The sequence below is a fragment of the Pecten maximus genome, chromosome 11 (assembly GCF_902652985.1).
Source record: "Pecten maximus chromosome 11, xPecMax1.1, whole genome shotgun sequence".
Taxonomy (NCBI): domain Eukaryota; kingdom Metazoa; phylum Mollusca; class Bivalvia; order Pectinida; family Pectinidae; genus Pecten; species Pecten maximus.
In genome coordinates, this window is record NC_047025.1 from 15893865 (window position 1) to 15906668 (window position 12804).

The 12804-nt window shown below is 33.8% G+C and overlaps 1 protein-coding gene across 14 annotated transcripts in view; it reads right to left on the bottom strand.

Moving 5' to 3' along the window:
- Positions 1-10798, bottom strand: part of LOC117338346 (probable tubulin polyglutamylase TTLL9) — a 31909-nt gene extending 21111 nt beyond the window's left edge. For 2 of the 14 annotated variants that reach the window (XM_033899658.1, XM_033899657.1), the window contains exons 1-9: positions 10662-10798; positions 9236-9330; positions 7861-7913; positions 7364-7450; positions 6670-6720; positions 4443-4490; positions 3815-3877; positions 921-992; positions 100-171 (exon numbers count right to left, since the gene is read on the bottom strand). In XM_033899658.1, coding sequence (XP_033755549.1) covers positions 100-171; positions 921-992; positions 3815-3877; positions 4443-4490; positions 6670-6720; positions 7364-7450; positions 7861-7913; positions 9236-9253 — 464 coding nt within the window. In that variant the 5' untranslated portion in view covers positions 9254-9330; positions 10662-10798. The remainder of the gene's footprint in view (positions 1-99; positions 172-920; positions 993-3814; positions 3878-4442; positions 4491-6669; positions 6721-7363; positions 7451-7860; positions 7914-9235; positions 9331-10661) is intronic. The other 12 variants (XM_033899663.1, XM_033899661.1, XM_033899662.1 and 9 more) reach the window with 7 other exon arrangements.
- Positions 10799-12804: the final 2006 nt, after the last annotated feature.

Consider the following 12804-nt stretch of genomic DNA (forward strand, 5'->3'; position numbering starts at 1 on the left):
ATACAGGTCACAGCTGGACATATAGATTATAACTACATATTACATGCATATGATATGCCAAAGCGGCCATATTGGTAAGTCTGGTGTCCTATGACTCACCCGAATCTGTTGGGGACCCCGACCGATTGTTGCTGGGGTCCAGAGGTCTGAGGCGACATAGTCGATTTAGTACTGTAACCATTGACAACAGTCAATTCATCCATAACATAACTCTTTATCATATCATAAATCATATGTAGATTATGACTCGAGAGTAACGCATAACGCATATCAGATCGAAATTAAAGTTTACTAGTTAAGATCCAAAAACTTTCTTACAAACAGAAAAAAAATTGGGTATGAGGATATGACCGAGGTAAATGGAAGAATATATTGTCATTTTGTGAGATGTTTTATAATTTTCTCAGATCTTTTGTTAGACTTATTCTTTCCTCAATGGATACTGGATGTGTAATTTATTAAATGATCGAACATCTAAATTTTACCATTTTTAGAATAAATCCTTCATGATTTCCTTTAAGGGTAAATAATCAGAATTTTAGTCTTTGTCTACAAAATCCTAACAGCACTTCCTGTATTAGCAGGATAAACTAGCAGATAACAATAAAATGTAAGTAATCATATGTATTCTAGACTAAATCTACATGATTATTAAATACATATTTGTTAAAGATATAAAAAATACAAAAAATATAACTTTACTACATATTTAGACAACAAGTAAACTGACCAAAACCAGTGTAACGATAACAGAGGAAACAGGTACTGTGTACAGTGTATACCTGGCAGGTTATTGTAGTTGTTCATGGCTATTACACCCAATATCATAGTACAGAATGCTGAAGTTCTCTACACTAGACTTAACATCTACGTTCATAAGCCAAAGTGGCCTTGTTTGTAACGCCTGTGCCGTAACTCACCCAATCCTGTTGGGGACCCCTCCCGATTGTTGTTGGGGTCCCGCGGGCTGAGACGATAGTGTCGGTTTAGTACTGTACAACATCATTAAACACATGTACATGTATTTTAACAATACAAACTTCAAAACAGCAAAAAATTAAAAACCATCAATTTTCTCTGTATTGTTCATTCTTATTTGATTGTTAAAAGAAAAAAACATCTCATAAATTTATGTTTGAAATAACATACATTTTGTACATGTATACTGTATGTTAATTAAATTTAAAGTGTTTATAAAATAGGGTATGGATATCTTAACAAATAATATCTATGAATTCTGCAATATCTTTGTATTACAAGTATCTTTATATTGTGTAGATATATAAAAATACCAACAACAAAAAACAACTTTGTGTTAATGTTTTTTAACCTTGAGCAAAGCTGCAAAGCTTTTCAATTCATAAAATGTACATGCTATATAAAAACAAGACATCCAAGAGGGATCTTGGTGCCCACCATGGAAAGATCTTTATTGGGTATGTAAGACTGGTTTTTTCACAACTTTTTTCATGCTTCCTTTTTTCCAATTATTCATTTGCAAACAAGGGGAACCAGCATATGAAATTTACCAAAGGTTCATTAGGAAATTTTCTGAAAACACCAATAATAAACTACAAATATAAAATCTCAGATGGCCACCTATCAGCCATTTTGTTAGTTTTTCCCATCAGTCTCAAAATTAAGCATGCACATTAAAGACCAAAGGAAACCTAAAGATGAAATCTTAAGAGATACAAACTTTAACAGTCAAATTCCAAGAAGGCTGTCTGTTGGCCATTTTATTTTCCCCATTAAAGTCAAAAATTAAACAAGAATTCCACGGAAGTGGATATGTCGCCTGCGCAGCAAGCTAGGAGATGAATTTTAAACAAACAAGCATTTCCTGTAAGAAACCAATGCATCAAGTTTGCATTTGATTGGCCCAAGGGATCTCAAGTTATTGCAAGCAAACCTATTTTCTAGTTAAAGTAACAATGACATTTGAACCTTAAAAGCAATCTAAGTAAGCACTATTGGTAAGGAAGCACTGTATGAAGTTTGAGCCTGATTGGCTAAGGAAAACTCGAGTTATCTCATGGAAACAAATTTTCTATTTATAGTAACAGTGACCTTGACCTTCAAACCTGAAAAACAATTCGGAGCAACCAGTTTTGATAAGGAAGCACTATACAAAGATTGAGTTTGATTAACCCAAGGGAACTCAAGTTATCGCATGCAAACCATTGTGCGGACGACGCCGACAATGACACCACTGACGCCGACTGGTGATACCTATATGTTGCCTTTTTCAGGCAACACAAAAAGCACAAACTAGGGACTAAGAGGAACCTACATGTGAACCTACTCATCAAGTTTGAGAAATATCGTTCCAGTACTTCTCAAGAAATAGCTGTAACAAACATCAAATGTCAAAACCACAATAGGGTTATCTGCCAGCCATTTTATTTTTCTGATCAGACTCAAAATAGAATAAACACAACTAGAGGCCAAAGGGAAATTATATACATGTAATTGTATTCCCAAACAGAATCAAAATTTGATGGGCACAACTGGGGACCAAGGTAACCTACTTCTGAAGTTTGAGATATACCCCTTCGGTGCTTTTCAAGAAATAGCAATGAACTTCAACAGTCAAAATCTAAGATAGCCACCTGTCCACCATTTTGTTTTCATGGTCATACCCAAAATAGAAGTGGCACAACTAGGGACCAAGGAGAACCATCATACAAAGTTTGAGAAATATCTTTTCAGTACTCATCAAGAAATAATGATAACAAGGATTGACACAGGCCACAGGCCACAGCTAGACCACAGGCCACACACCACAGTTCACAGGCCACAGACCACAAACCACAGGCCACAGACCACAGACCATAGGCCACATACCACAGGCCACAGGCCACAGACCATAGGCCACAGGCCACAGGTCACAGACCACAGACATAAGGCAATTTGAACATCTGATGATTGTGGGCTGATAAATGCATAAAGCCAAAAATATTGTAAAAAGTATTTTAAAAAGTCAATTATCCATTGTTTCTGCTGACAAATTTTCAGACTAGAAGCCTGCAAAATGTGCACTGTGTGGTAATTATTTTTTTTTCAAAAATATAACATGCAAAATCTATCTGGTTTAACAATACTTACAGAAGTTTGTAAAAGTAGTTCATGCTTTTAAGAATTGATTAGGAAGAAAGGACAGCTACTATCTAATATACTTTAAGTTACAGAAATGTTTTTCCCAGTACTTGTACATGTATGGACCACCTTCTGATGGAGGTGGCCATGATACAGATCTGACATATTACTATTGTATGCCCAGTACCAAGTAAAGTTGTGCTTCGGAGATTAGAGGAAAGATGTTTTAACAAAGGAGAAAGTTAAAAATAGCAATTATCATATATGCTTAAGAGGTAGACTCATGCTTCAGAGCTTAAGACATTACATTTTGATATACAAGAGAAGGTTATAGGTAATATCATTCAAAAACAGTATGATGTACCCAGTAGGTAGATACTTTTAGTCATGCTTCAGTGATTTAGTGATAGTATGCGTTTAGACAAAGGAAATTATTTGTTTAACATAAGGTAAAGAGACAATAATTATTTATTTATGAACAGGAAATGAATACTAAGAGACTAGAAACATGGAATGACCACAACCTTTAATGACGATTAGCTACAGAGTTTCATTCTTTAGAGATTTAGATATTAGAAGTTTATGGTGTTACCCATATTTGTCTATTATATGTATACCTGTATTAGAGAGGAGTGTGAAAGCTTATGATATAAGATGCTTAAAGGCCAGCTACTGCACATGCTCATTCGCCAGTCTGATATTAACTGACACTCACCCAGTTTTTCCGCCTGAGGTGGCGGGTGAATTTTGTGTGTTTGATGGGGTAGTACCTGTGGAACTGTAACAAATAACAAGAACAAGTTTCCATGGTAACAGGGGTGAAAATTTGTCATAGTTACAATATCAAAACCACATATATTATGAATATCCTAAAAAAAATCTCATTAAGGAAGAAACAAAGAACATGTATACTTATTGCTGGTTGTCATAGCAACTGTATAACATATAAATTACTGGGAGCCATTCCATTAAAGCCACAGGTTCAGTCTACATGGAAACTAAAAAAATAATTGTTTGAGTGCAAAATATACACTGGTATCTCATGATACCCTTCTTGTCCTGACAAATATGTATTGGACTAAAACATTCTTCTAAGGCCGATTTCTAGCTGCATTTTTTGTAAATACACCATAGAAATAGCCATCAGGATTGCATGTTATGTAGAAAATGATAATTTAATAACATACAAAATTTTAATCTCAGTCTGTGAACAAACAAATTTCTTGTTACTAAAAACACCATTCAATATACCAAACAATTTGATTTATAAACCCAGCCAATAAAATGAGTATAAAGTGTCCAGTGTACGTGGTATATAAACTAGGAAGGCTGTGGAGACTCACCCTGTCTTATTCCCCTTCCCATCTGGTGGTTGGGTCGAAGTTTGGGAGCTGGAACGTAAAACACTCAAAATGCTGGTTTACCATCATCACTACATATGTCACTCTACCTTCTCCACTGAATAAAAAACTTGTATATAAAGTATTATATACACATCCATTTCACAGTGCATTCAAAACTTCACTTCATCCTCTCCATCACACTGGGAACTTCATTTTCATTTTTAAAATATCCCCATATGTAAACGCTATTACACAGATTACCTGTATTACAAGATATTCTTTCATCAAATGCAGTGAATCGTTAACAATTCACCCGAGGATCTATATTTGTCAGTTATTAATAATTCACCCGAGGGTCTATATACATATTTGTCAGTTATTAATAATTCACCCGAGGGTCTATACCGAGGTCTAGATTTGTCAGTTATTAATAATTCACCCGAGGGTCTAGATTTGACCACTTTATATTATAATTAGACAAGTCACTGATAGGCATCATTGTACTTTGTATCGAAAATTGTCTTTCAGTCGAACCAAACTTTGAGGCCAAAGTCTGTACCCTCTCTGCGCGTAAACTAATGGAACAAAATTGAAGAAAACCACCTTCATCAAGACAGGAAGAATCAGATGATTATATATGTTACCACAACAGAAATACAATATTGTATTTATTATTTTGTAGTTCCATGTATTCAAAGAAAGATTCCAGAAACCAAATATTCCAAGAAAGGATTCCAGAAAACCAAGGATTCTAAGAAAGGATTGCTGAAACCTAAGATTCAAAGAAAGGTTTCCAGAAATCCAAGGATTTAAAGAAAGCTTTCCAGAAAACCAAGGATTCAAAGAAAGGATTACGGAAAACCAAGGATTCAAAGAAAGGATTACAACCAAACCAAGAATTCAAAGAAAGCTTTCAAAAAAACCAAGGATTCAAAGAAAGCTTTCAAGAAAACCAAGGATTCAAAGAAAGCTTTCAAGAAAACCAAGGATTCAAAGAAAGGATTACAGAAAACCAAGAATTCAAAGAAAGCTTTCAAGAAAACCAAGGATTCAAAGGAAGCTTTCAAGAAAACCAAGGATTCAAAGAAAGCTTTCCAGAAAACCAAGGATTCAAAGAAAGGTTTCAAGAAAACCAAGGATTCAAAGAAAGCTTTCCAGAAAACCAAGGATTCAAAGAAAGGATTCCAAAAAATCAAGGATTCAAAGAGGGGATATCAGAAACCAGCAATCAATCTTGTGTTTGAACCGAAATGGACTGAACAGATGTTACAGATGTGAATCATCTGACCATGACTTGTGATACTTTATTTCAGTTGTAGATGAAAATTTTCACTAACAAGGAAATACATGTACCCACACAATATTCACTCAAGGCTAAAATCATCACATTTCATGCTACCAGAAGTTACCTGCAAATCTGTATCATTCATATCACCCATGAATGCCATATCTAGACAGTTCAATCATATTTTCATTTCCTATACTTTTTGTGGACTTCTGTTGAATCTAATACAGTTTGTGGTGTGATGCACTAGATAAAACAGACATACTGTTGTTATGTTCCCATGGTTACAATGGCCTATGAGATGGCATTGGTAACACAGTGGCACTTACAGTCATATAAACATGCCACTTCTTTCTGGTAGGTTTATAGAAGGGGTAATTGCTTTGTAAGATACCTTAGGTAATATGCCATGATAAAATAGTTATATGTTTGATGAAAGTTAGGACGAGGCTGGACTAAGACTGGTGTATCAACCTTTGTTACAAACAGGTAATAGGCAATACTATCACGACTGATGATCACTAAGAGGTATATACAAGGTTGACTACAAGAGGTTGATGTATACAAGGTTGACTACAAGAGGTTGATGTATATACAAGGTTGACTACAAGAGGTTGATGTATATACAAGGTTGACTACAAGAGGTTTATGTATATACAAGGTTAACTACAAGAGGTTTATGTATATACAAAGTTACTACAAAAGGAATAAAGGGTTTACTACAAGAGGAATACAAACGTGTTAGTTGACTTCATAGTATAGTAGTAGTGTTACTATGACTACAGTAGTATCAAGTAACTATGATGTCATAGAATCTGGTGTATCTATGGTAACCAAGGTAATAGGTTATTACTACCATTGTAGATGCATAATACTGACTGACATCATGGAACCCACATGGTATCCATGGTACCAGGGTTGCTATGGTAACCTATCACTCACCCAGCAGCAGGTCTACTATTTTGTTGCATGTTTTGTTGTTGGAAATTTGGGCTGAAAACCATCAGATTATATTTACACAAATCTAGATTTAAGTGTAGGGTAATAAAAGTAGTTGTCAATGTGCCTGATGATGATAGAAACTATGGAGTTAATTTTATCTATAATTCTGGTCTTTTTTGCTTCTCTTGTTAACAGAAACATCAAACATTGAATGGAAGTGATTAAACATGTGAACAACACAGTGTGACAACACCCGATACACAACAACTTAACATACAAACCAGGCACCATGCTTACTACTGTTATTTGGTTAATCTACACAATCCAATCACTCTTTCCTAAATACAGCTTTCTGAATTTTAGTATAATAGTATACATGTATTTGTGTATCCTTGAGATACTTAAGGTTAGTATCAAAAATTCAAAAAATAATGCACCTTAAATATTTTTATAATCAAACTAACTTTTTTCAAGTTCAAATTTAAGTTGGAACTTTTCTATGACAATTGTAGATTAATTAGAGTTATCATATTCAGAAAATTTGTGTGGATTATTTCCATAATAAGATATCAACTGATAAAGTTGATTGTATTTTCAAACTAATAAGTAAGTATATTTCAATTGTTATTCTACATATCACATCATCCTTAATCCACAAACAATCCACAAATAAGTGAAGTATATTGCGACTTACCCTGGGACCTCCTGCCATCCTGGCCGGCCCCGTAACACATCTAGAATGGTGTTTTGTAGGGAGCACTTGAATCGAATCTCTCTGTCTCTGTAAAATATTTTACATTAAAGGTGATTCAATGGAAAATTGAAATCAATTTTGATGGACATGACATTATCTTGGTAATTTGTCCAATAGATGATTGAAGGAGGGTCTCAGTTTTTACTGTGTTCTCCATACAGTCCTATAATGAAATCTAATTCTAAAACGTGTATTTCATCATCAATGAAGAATTTCAATTACAAAGAAAAATAATACAAAAGACTTCAAGTAATATTTCTACAGGGCAGTGGAGTGTAATTTAAAATCTTTTAAAGATTGGAGGAATTAATAATACTTAATTCTACATGAAAATCATTACACAGCAACCTAATTAATGCTACATAATTTAATGCTGGTATAATGTTAGTAATGAGGACGCCACAGGTAGGAATTAATTGATCATGTATAAATATTACCCAATTATTCCTCTAGCATTCCTGGCTGCTTTACTTTGCATGTAACCTGGGACCTGTAATATAAACAACAACTTATATGATATACATGTATACTGCATTTCACCTGATAAGCACACCGTATATAATATATACTGTATTTCACCTGATAAGCACACTGTATGTAATATATACTGTATTTCACCTGATAAGCACACTGGATGTAATATATACTGTATTTCACCTGATAAGCACACTGTATGTAATATATACTGTATTACACCTGATAAGCACACTGGATGTAATATATACTGTATTTCACCTGATAAGCACACTGTATGTAATATATACTGTATTTCACCTGATAAGCACACTGGATGTAATATATACTGTATTACACCTGATAAGCACACTGTATGTAATATATACTGCATTACATCTGATAAGCACACTGTATGTAATATATACTGTATTTCACCTAATAAGCACAATGTATTTAATATATACTGCATTACACCTAATAAGCACAATGTATTTAATATATACTGTATTTCACCTGATAAGCACACTGTATGTAATATATACTGTATTTCACCTGATAAGCACACTGTATGTAATATATACCGTATTTCACCTGATAAGCACACTGTATGTAATATATACCGTATTTCACCTGATAAGCACACTGTATGTAATATATACCGTATTTCACCTGATAAGCAGTGGCAGTTTAAGCACACTGTGTGCTAATCTGATAACAAAAACACAGCTGAGAATGTCTATTACACCATTTGAAGTTTCCATATGGTTTTATAAGGACATGTTTCAATACTATAAATCTTTTTTTTTTCAGGAATAGTTTGCTTTATTTTGGTTAATTTTGTTTAATTAGGTTTCGAACTCGCAACCCAGAGGTGGAGGGCTAGTGATAAAGTGTCCGAACACCTTAACTACTCGGCCACTGCTGCCCCTTTTTAGAAATAAATTAAGACCTAGCTGTTTTATTTCTCAAGCACTCTTTCCTATTGAATATTTGAGGTACACTTAAATAGACAGGTGGGTTTACTAGGTTGGAAAAGCCTTTTTCATCATAAGTTAATAAACAATTATAATAAATAAGTGTTTGAAATATGCATGTCCAAACTATAATTCTTCAAATATACATGGTAGCAGCATTTTAAAATGAATGTACCCAAGAGTCTATCCCAGAATACATACAGGTAGTCATGCCTATGTTGGATTCATGGAGTTATAAACACTTAATTACATTGTCCTGCGCACCAGAACGCCAATTATCAATAGAATCACTTAATTATCTCAAATCACTTAAAGAAATAGTACATAGTTCAACAAGACCTTAAATTCTTGTTCTCACACAATCCAAATTTTATATACCTACCCTTGTATTTTTGGACATCCTGGTGGTATACTAATCTCGCTTTATTCAAAACACAGAGTTTATTGTCAGGATCAGCTCACATGTAACACACAGTCCTACAATGATATGACATAAAATTTATATACATTCTGTAGTTATAACAACCGTCTACTCTAAAGGACAATGCTAGATGAAAATTGCAATAAAAGATACTGTCAAATTAAAACTAATTATAGAAAATGTATTCAGGACCATTTCATTATTTCCATGATATATTCATCCATTCTGCTTCAAACTTTTGATTAAAGTTGTCAAAATTTCTTCCACATTTCTTTTCATTGTTGGAGATAGATATAGTGCTGTACATTTATTAGGATGAAAGAATATATCCTAACGAGTCTCTCGAAATGCCAACTTGTCTGTCTACAGGACTTAAAACGCGTGTTTTTGGGTAAATAAATTAATATATCATATCCATAAATGTAAGGTAGGTGTTATGTGACGCCCAATTTTATTTATCTGAACCAAAATCAGCAATAACGAACAGTGTTGGAGAATTCCATGTTTTCATTTAGTAGCGCGCTCTGGCCCTACACCAGACATGGTGTCAGGGGAAAAAATGGAATATAAAGCAAAAACAAATGAAAAGCTATTTTCTTTGCACTTTACATTTGTTCCGTTTGGTACACATATTTCATATTTTTGACAACCAATGCCGCCATGTTCGTAATAGTATAGGTTATGTGAAGTGGTGGAATGGTGTCGCAAAGTGTTTTGTGTCAAAGTATTATGAATTTAAGTGAATTATCGTTTGGGCAGTTTAAATGAGACTTATGATTACCGATATTATCGTCTCTTTCTTTCCACCTTGTAATCAAGGCGGAACTTGCGCAGTGTCGAATAGGGTTCGGTTGATAAAGGTCAGTTGGCATCAGAACCAAAAAACAGCCCGAGACCTATAGCTTTAGCTAGCTGAAGTATGGACCATGGCTTTCTGTGGTTTTAGACCCCAGACTAAATATTTAAACCCACAGTCCGATCCCAGAAATCAATGAATACTATAAATGATCATTTAATTCTGGGTCATAGTCCTGACCGTGTGAAGCCCCTGTGTACAGGACATAAATCAACGTCTACATTGTAGGCCTTTATGTTTCTTGTATAATCGACGCTTTCGGTGATCATGACTTATATCATTTTGAAAATAGTACTGTGTTTATCTACAGAGTAATCAAAATTAACTTAATGTGGACGGTCACTATTCTCCTCAGTATGAATAATTATATGCTAAAATAAAATGAAATCTGCTGTGACCTAACACGCTACTGTAATGCATGTACGTGTGCCTCTCTTATAATGAGATCGAGAAGCGTCGTCAAAATTCAGAACCAATTCAAACCGAAAAAAATAGTTGTTCTACGAGGAAATAAACTGGAAAAGTCTGTACTTGGTAAATTTGACATCCATAATCCAAGGGAAGTTGTATGGAAAACGCTCCATGAGCTTCCACTTTTCAGGATTGTTTACTTGGATTCGGTGTCGACTGAAATTCTTACCACAAGTTTTTTTTCCCCTAAATCATGCTCATTTGAACGCTTGTGGATGACAATACCATCGGTTTACTCATTGAAATCAACAGCAATATAACGTTTTCCGTCTTTAATGTTTATCACATTAATAATTTAAAAAGAGTTACATTGAAAATGCATGCATTGCTCATTCGAAAGGTAAAATCAATTAGGGTACCAGGAACGTCAAGGTCTTGAAATTCCCTCGACACCGGTTGTCAAAATCTTCCGGATAAACAAGCTTGAAGGCGGCACGACGAATTACCCAAATCTACCCAAATCTACCCAAATCCCCAAATCTACCCAAATCTACCATTATATTCCACACAAATCAATATATATTACATCAATAACGTATCAAAACGATGTTTTTGACATTTTTAAATAATTATTACGTACGGTCTTTGTCGATTGGTTTAAGAATCAAAATTAAGTAGGGGTTACCTCCCTTTTAAGAACTTTACTAAATACTATTGAACCTATAGATCTTGACCTCCGTACTTGGATGGACATCTATTGAAGCATACATAGATATAAAAAAAACTATTGTTTCTAGGTAGGTTGTGTAGAATGAAAAGAAGTAATTTAACCAGTAACATTTTTATTTTAAGATGTTTTTTGTATGAAACAAATGAATGTGTTCAAAATGGTTATATACCAGATATGTTAAAAAGTATCAATTATTTGTATTCTTAAAACTGTCACTAGATGATGGTACATTTCCTAACCAAGAATATTTGAAAAAATTGTTTCCTAACCAAGAATATTTGAAAAAAATTGTTTCCTAACCAAGAATATTGGAAAAAAAATTGTTTCCTAACCAAGAATATTGGAAAAAAATTGTTTATGTGTGCAATCGTATCTATTTCTGATATTTAATTTATTTCATTTTTGCATTAATTGTCAGAATATATGTTAGTTCACATTTTACTGGGAGGCTATATGGCTTATTCATTGGAAACAGATATACTAGAACAGTTCAATACAATATCTCATATAAAGTATATGCTTGACCTGTACGATGATCATCATATTCAAATCTAGTTCTTCAAAATAATCTATAATTTTGCTCATTTTCAAACTTAAACTAATAATCATACCATTTATGTTTACCAAGTGTATTATCATATTGCCATGCATTTTCTGTAACATATATGTGTTTTGAACATTGTTTTGTTATTATGTCATGCTCTTCATTTTGGAGGATAATAATAATATAACTTTACTAAATACTATGGAACCTATAAAACTTTACTAAATACTATTGAACCTATACAATATATTTATATGGATGTAGAAGATCTCTTTAGGGGATGAATCTGCCGCTATTTCATTTCCTCCGATGTGGATGAATGCCGTGTCGACATTGCATTCTAATGCTCTCTGGAGTAATGCGCTGTCCATTCTATCGCTTCGTAGACCTCCTTTCCCGAAGAAGTGTGTACCTCCTGGTGTCTCTATGTCGTTGTTGCAGTATCGTCTCAATCGCTCGATGTAGCTGCTGCCGAAAAGAAGTGATGTCATGTTGAATTATTAACTAGCAATGGATACAGCGGTAAATAGTGGCTTCTGATATATACTGGTCTATGATCTTACGAAGCTCCGCCCTCTAATTAGATGGGCGTGGCTTGAACTGCAGTATTGTATTTGTACATTTTAGAGCGTGTATGTTTTTTTTTTATATATATATATATGCATTGTATTTGTATCATTTTCTTCATGGGCTAGTTCAGTATACTGACTTGACATTGACATTTTAATTATTTATAAATTTTGCATTTTTTTCATTTTAGTGGTAAATACAAATAAGTAGTCAATTTCAGACTCGTCACCTCGTCAGGTGCACTTTGCTTAAAGTGAGAACTCAAATATGTCTACTGTCAATGACAGTATTGTATTTGTACATTTTAGAGCGTGTATGTTTTTTTTATATATATATATATGCATTGTATTTGTATCTAACATGGTTTTTATATATGTGGAATAGATTATGAGATTTACTTTTTATACGTATATAAGCTA